This window comes from Calidris pugnax, unplaced genomic scaffold, assembly GCF_001431845.1.
Source record: "Calidris pugnax isolate Ruff unplaced genomic scaffold, ASM143184v1 scaffold998, whole genome shotgun sequence".
Taxonomy (NCBI): Eukaryota; Metazoa; Chordata; class Aves; order Charadriiformes; family Scolopacidae; genus Calidris; species Calidris pugnax.
Genome location: NW_015091640.1, coordinates 10018 through 17257, shown reverse-complemented (window position 1 = coordinate 17257; position 7240 = coordinate 10018). Strand labels below are relative to the sequence as shown.

At 54.9% G+C, this 7240-nt stretch overlaps 1 protein-coding gene across 1 annotated transcript; it reads left to right on the top strand.

Moving 5' to 3' along the window:
* Nucleotides 1-82: 82 nt before the first annotated feature.
* PKMYT1 (protein kinase, membrane associated tyrosine/threonine 1) lies at nucleotides 83-2392 on the top strand. The gene is made up of 4 exons (XM_014961864.1): nucleotides 83-992; nucleotides 1289-1461; nucleotides 1893-2032; nucleotides 2269-2392. Exons 1-4 carry the CDS (start codon nucleotides 83-85, stop codon nucleotides 2351-2353), a joined length of 1308 nt encoding a protein of 435 aa, XP_014817350.1. The 3' UTR covers nucleotides 2354-2392.
* The last annotated feature ends 4848 nt before the right edge of the window (nucleotides 2393-7240 follow it).

Genomic DNA, 7240 nt, shown 5'->3' with positions numbered 1-7240 from the left:
CCCACACATCTATGGGTCCTGCCCTATATCTATGGGTTCCAGCTGTCCCATCCCCACCCCTATGGGCCCTCCCTCCCTCCCTATGGGTCCTACCCCCCATCTATGGGTCTCAACCAGAACCTATGAGTCTGCCCCACACATCTGTGGGTCTGCCCCCCAGGTGCGCAGCCGGGCCGACGGCCACCTCTACGCCCTCAAACGGAGCCGTCGGCGTTTCCGGGGCCCCACGGATCGGGAGCGACTCCTGGAGGAAGTGACCCATATGCGGCGTGTGGGGCAGCACCCCCACATCCTACCCCTTCTGTGGGGCTGGGAGCAGCGAGGCCGCCTCTACCTTCTCACCCACTTCTGCCCCTGGGGGTCGCTGGGGGAGCTGTGGGGCAGACTTGGGGGGCAGGGGATGGGGGAATGGCGCTTGTGGGGCTACTTGTGGGACCTGCTGCTGGCCCTGCGGCACCTCCACGCCTGCCCCATAGCGCACCTGGACCTCAAACCCGCCAACATCCTCCTGACCCACGGTGGCTGCCGCCTGGCCGACTTCGGCACCGCTGTTGCCCCACGGCTGCCCTATAGCAGCCCACAAGTGCCCCACATTGACCCGTGGCCAACCCAGGGTGACCCACGACTGACCTGCACTGCCCCACAGATGACCTGCAGCGACCCACAGCCGACCCATGGCACTGCCAGTGCCCCAGAGCTGACCCATAGCGACCCACAGCTGCCTCACACTGCCTCACAACCTACCTACACTGCCCCACAGCTGAGCCACGGTGCCTCACAGCCACCCCACACCTTCCAGCTCCGCAATTATGGGGCCGGTGACGCCCGTTATGCGGCCCCTGAGGCACTTATGGGGCAGGGGGGACCCCCCTCTGACATCTTCAGCTTGGCCTTGACCATCCTGGAGTTGGGGGGCAGCCAGCGTCTGCCGCCGTGGGGTGAGGGGTGGCAGGAGCTGCGGCGTGGGGGGCTGCCCCAGAGCGCAGCGCCAGGTATGTGGGGCAGGGTGGGGGGCTATAGGGCAGGGATGTAGGGGCGTGGGGAAAGGCTGTGGGGCAGGGTGTGGGGATATGGGGCAGAATGGAGGCTACGGGGCAGGGATGTGGGGGTGTGGGGCGGAGCTATGGGGCAGGTTGTGGGGCTGTGGAGCAGGGTGGGGGGCTATGGGGCAGGGATGTGGGGGTGTGGGGAAAGGCTGTGGGGCTGTGGGGCGGAGCTATGGGGCAGGATGGGGGCTGTGGGGCAGAGCGCCGAGTCGCATAGTTGGCCCCACACCTTTGCCCCATAGGGCTGTCGGAGGAGCTGCGGAGGGTCCTGGGGGCCATGATGGAGCTGGACCCACAGCGTCGCCCCACGGCGGCTGAGCTGCTGACCTGGGGAGCAGTGAGAAGGGCTGGACGCTGGAGGGTCCTGACCCGTTGGGCCGACGCGGGGCTGCGCGGGATGGAGGCCCTGGGGGAGGTCAGACCCATGGCGTGACCCACGGTGCGGTGTCTTGCCCCACATCCTGTATTGCTGTCCATCCCATATCCCTGCCCCATAGTGCTTTCCCAGTCACCCTATAGTGGCTGTGGGGCACCCATGGTGCAGTGTCCTGCCCCACATCCCTGCCCCACATCCTCTATCTCTGCCCCATAGTGCTTTCCCAGTCACCCTGTGGTGGTTATGGGGTGTGCTATGGGGCATGCTTTGGGGCTGAGACCCACGGTGTTACCCACAACATGGTGTCTTGCCCCATATCCCCACCCTGCATCCCATATCCCTGCCCCACATCCCACATCCCTGCCCCACAGCGCTTTCCTGGCATGCTATAGGGCTCAGACCCAAAGCGCAGTGTCCTGCCCCACATCCCTGCACCACAGCTCATCCTCTCTCCCCCACCTCCCCCACAGGCATTCCGGCTGGCCCTTTGGCGGCTATGGGGCACGCTATGGGGCACGTTATGGGGCCCAGCCACCCCTCCCAGTTCCCCCCTACCCCACACACCCCACAGTAGCTCGGAGGAGGAGGACGACGACAAAGATTCACAGAGGTGTGTGGGACAATGCTGTGGGGCACAGGGGGATGCTGTGGGGCAGGGGCCATGCTGTGGGGCAGAGGGGGATGCAGTGGGGCAGGAGGGACGCTATGGGGTGGGGTACATGTTATGGGGCAGGGAACACGCTATGGGCCAGGGGAGGTGCTAGGGGGTGGGGAACATCCCACTCCACATCCCCCCGCCCGACGGCCGGCTCTGCCTCACAGCCGCCCCCCAACTCTCCCCCACAGGTCGCCCAGCCCCATGGTGGGGCTGCGACGGGCCCTGACCTTCGAGGAGGAGGAAGAGGAGCCGCCCCATGTCCTCCCCCAATAAAGCTTAGTTACGGGTCTGAGCCCCACATCTGCCCCCCAAGTGGGAGCCTGCGTGGTTTTGGGGTACAGTTTTATTTGTTGGGGGGGTGATCTATGGGTCTGGGGGGAGGGGTCTCTGTGGGTCCAGCCCCTCCCCCTGTCTCAGGCCACCTCAGTTTTTTCAGGGCCTCAATAAATTCGTGGGGGGAAGAGGGGTAGGATGGTCAGACACAGCTTTGGGGGGAAAAACAGGGATTTTTGGCGTCAAAGGGGTAGGGTTTGGGGTGAAAAGTGAAGATTTGGGGGTAAAAAATGGGGATTTGGGGTCAAGGGGGAGGTTGGGGTAAAAAACAGGGATTTGGGGGTTGAGGAATGAGATTAGGGGTGAAACAAGAGGGGGTTGGGTCAAAGGGGTGGTTTTCGGGTAAAAAAACTCTCTGATTATTACTCCCTGTTAGTATTTAAGGCGGGTGGTGATGAGGGGGTCAGCAGGAGGTCAGGGTCAATTAAGGGAGATGTTGGAGCCTGGGGGTGGGCGCTCCAGGGGGCAGGGGGCGAGGTGTGATCTCCTCTGTCCCTCCAGGAGCCAGGGCAGGAACAGCAAGAGGCAACAGGTCAACCCGTGGCTGTGGGGCTGGTGTTACCAGCAGGGCCCTGGGGTTTTGATCCCGGGCGGCCGTACGGGACACCCGGCCTGCTGGGAGCAGGGGGGATGCACCTGGGAAAAGAATTTAGGGGCAGGGCTCATTGACAGGGCTTTGAACTGGGTCTGAGGGGGAAGGGGAGCTCGCTGGGCCTGCGCGGGTCAAACCCGAGGGGAGCCGCGCTGGGGCTCAAAGGATGCGCGGCTCGCGAGGGCTCTCGCTCTGACATTTCATCTGAGGAAAGGAACAGACATTTAGAGAATTCTGCTGGCGAACAAAGGGAGAGCCCTGTCCCGAAAGGGGAAAAGGGCACTGGGCCAGAGCTCATGGACAGAGCTTGAAACTAGAAGGGAAGGGGGAAGGGGATAAAACCAGCCCCTCTGGCAGTGAGCCTGGGGGGAAAGGGCCAAGGATGAGGGTGAAATCGGGAGCCCAGTTCAAATGCATCTGCGCTAACACACGTAGCGTGGGCAACAAACAGGAGGAGCTGGAGGCCATTGTGGGGCAGGACAGCTATGATGTAGTCACCATCACGGAAATGTGGTGGGACGAGCCATGGCTGTGATGCCGTGAAAGACGCAATCAGGACTCAATAGCCGGGATGACTATTAAGCAGGTATTCTTTATTGCAGCGCTGGACGCACAGGGGATCGCTCCTCCAAATGTGCGTGCCACCTGAAACATTTCTCTTGAACTTATACAATGAAGTATTCCCTATTCATAAGGCGCCTATACATATTCATAACCTGTCCCCGAAAGGGCAGTCTTTATTATAATGAGTCTCCGCCTTTAATTCCTCCCAGCTGCTCATGCGCAGTGCTTCCTGGTGGTCGTGGGCCGGGGTCTCGGGATGAAGACTGTATGTCTTCCTCACTGTGTACTTTTCACCTTGGGATGAAGGCCTTATGTCTTCCTCGCTGTGTACTTTTCACCTTTTGGGATAATTGCCTCCTCAACAGAGCTGGGTTCCTTCTTTGAATCCCCTAGCTCCCAGCAAGGTCGACATGACAGTTTTACTGCTTCAAAACATCCTTCCTTGTTTAAACATCCTTCCAGTAATTCATTAACATACCTTTGAGCCCCCCATAAAATAACATTGTGCTGGTCTCAGGATTACTCCCTAGATGCCTGCCTTCCTGTTTTTGTAGCTCTGCAGGGGTTGCAGGCCCCTGTTTGTGGTCAGTCAGGCTACATTTGCTAAGTCATACCTGTCTTTATTCTTTAATTCAGCTGGAACACTGCGATGAATGGCTATAAGCTCCTCAGAAGGAATAGGCAAGGAAGGAAAGGGGCTGTGGCTCTGTACGTTAGGGAGTGTTTTGACTGCACAGAGCCAGATTCCAGAGATGATGAAGTTGAGTGTTTATGGGTAAGGGTGAAAGGGAAGGCTAACAAGGGAGATTTTGTGCTGGGAGTCTGCTATAGACCACCCAACCAGGATGAGCAGGTTGATGAGGTATTCTATAAGCGGCTGGCTGCAGTCTCGCAAACGCCAGCCCTTGTTCTGGTTGGGGACTTCAACTTACCAGACATCTGCTGGAAATACAACACAGCAGAGAGTAGGCAGGCTGGGAGGTTCCTCGAGTGTATGGAGGATAACTTCCTGAGGCAAATGGTAGGCGAGCCTACCAGGGGAGGTGCCTTGTTAGACCTGCTGTTGACAAACAAAGAAGGGCTAGTGGGGGATGTGGAGGTCGGAGGCCGTCTTGAACTTGGCGATCATGAAATGGTCAAGTTTTCAATTCTTAGTGAGGTGAGGAAGGGGGTTAGCAAAACCTCCAGCTTGGACTTCTGGAGGGCGGACTTTAGCCTGTTAAGAAACATGGTTGGGAGAGTCCCTTGGGAGATAATCTTGTGGGGCAAAGGGGTCCAGGAAGGCTGGACATTCTTCAAGAAGGAAATCCTAGAGGCCCAGGAGCAGGCTGTCCCCATGAGGCGCAAGATTAAAGGGAGGGGAAATTGGCTGGCCTGGATGAACAAAGAACATTTGATGGGTCTTAGGGAAAAAAGGAGGGTTTACCCCTTTGGATGAAGGGACAGGCAATTCAGGAGGAGTACAGAGATCTTGTTAGGTTATACAGAGAAAAAATTAGGAAGGCAAAAGCCCAGCTGGAACTCAGCAAAAAAAAGTCACAACAAAAAAAAAGTTTTTATAAATACGTCAACAAAAAGAGTCAGGGAGACTCTCCATTCCTTACTGGATGCAGGGGGAAACATTGCTACCAAGGACGAGAAGGCTGAGATACTTCATGCCTTCTTTGCTTCTGTCTTCAGACATTCTTCAAGAAGGAAATCCTAGAGGCCCAGGAGCAGGCTGTCCCCATGAGGCGCAAGATTAAAGGGAGGGGAAATTGGCTGGCCTGGATGAACAAAGAACATTTGATGGGTCTTAGGGAAAAAAGGAGGGTTTACCCCTTTGGATGAAGGGACAGGCAATTCAGGAGGAGTACAGAGATCTTGTTAGGTTATACAGAGAAAAAATTAGGAAGGCAAAAGCCCAGCTGGAACTCAGCAAAAAAAAGTCACAACAAAAAAAAAGTTTTTATAAATACGTCAACAAAAAGAGTCAGGGAGACTCTCCATTCCTTACTGGATGCAGGGGGAAACATTGCTACCAAGGACGAGAAGGCTGAGATACTTCATGCCTTCTTTGCTTCTGTCTTCAGTAGTCAGACCAGCTACCCCCAGGGTGTTCAGCCTCCTGGGCTTGGAAGATAAAGATGGAGAGCAGAACAATGTGGGCTCAGTTAAAGGTCCCTCACATCGTTAAGATTTACTTGCATCTGGAGCAACAGTGTGTGCCAGTAGTGACCTTGAGAGCAGGGGATGAGTGAGAAATACAAGTGTTGCATCCTGAAGCACATCCTGACAAAAACCAGCACAGTCTGGGAACCAAAACTTGTCTTGATAGTAGAATAATTGTTATTGTGATAAGCTCAGTAGAAGGTAAAAAATATTTTTATAAGTCCATGATTGGGTATTATCAGGGGGAAACATTGCTACCAAGGACGAGAAGGCTGAGATACTTCATGCCTTCTTTGCTTCTGTCTTCAGTAGTCAGACCAGCTACCCCCAGGGTGTTCAGCCTCCTGGGCTTGGAAGATAAAGATGGAGAGCAGAACAATGTGGGCTCAGTTAAAGGTCCCTCACATCGTTAAGATTTACTTGCATCTGGAGCAACAGTGTGTGCCAGTAGTGACCTTGAGAGCAGGGGATGAGTGAGAAATACAAGTGTTGCATCCTGAAGCACATCCTGACAAAAACCAGCACAGTCTGGGAACCAAAACTTGTCTTGATAGTAGAATAATTGTTATTGTGATAAGCTCAGTAGAAGGTAAAAAATATTTTTATAAGTCCATGATTGGGTATTATGGGGGAGTAGGTTTGTGTCTTAGTGTATATAAGTCTCTCTGTGTAGCAGTAAAGGTGGTTGAATTGGATTTTTGGATTCGCTTACTGCATGACCTACGAGTCCATGATTTCTTCATACGCCACAGAACACCCCCATAACCCAGGAGGAAGTAGTTAATGATTTGCTTATGCACCTGGAGACGCATAAGTCTATGGGGCCGGATGGGATTCACCCAATGGGTACTTGGGGAGCTGGTGGGAGAGCTCACCAAGCCTCTCTCCATTATCTATCAACAATCCTGGTCAACAGGAGAGGTGCCAGATGACTGGAGGGTGGCTAACAGGACACCCATCTACAAGAAGGGCCAGAAGGAGGATTTGGGAAACTATAGGCCTTTCAACCTGACCTCGATACTGGAAAGATCATGGAGAGGATCATCTTGAGTGAGCTCTCGTGGCAATTTCAGGGCAGCCAAGGGATCAGGGCCAGCCAGCATGGCTTTATGAAAGGGAGGTCTTGCTTAACCAACTTGATCTCTTTCTATGATCATGTGACCCACCTTCTCCATTCAGGAATGGCTGTGGACGTTGTCTACCTGGACTTTGATAAGGCCTTTGACACCATCCCTCACAGTGTTCTCCTGGAGAAGCTGGTGAATCCTGGCATAGACAAGTGTACTCTTCACTGGGTTAAAAACTGGCTGGATGGCCATGCCCAGAGAGTTGTGATTAATGGGGTGAAATCCGGTTGGCGGCCAGTCACCAGTGGTGTCCCTCAGGGCTCGGTTCTGGGGCCAGTCTTGTTTAATATTTTTATTGATGATCTAGACAAGGGGATTGAATGCACCCTCAGTAAGTTTGCACATGACACCAAACGAGGTGGGAGTGTTGATCTGCTTGAGGGTCGGAAGGCT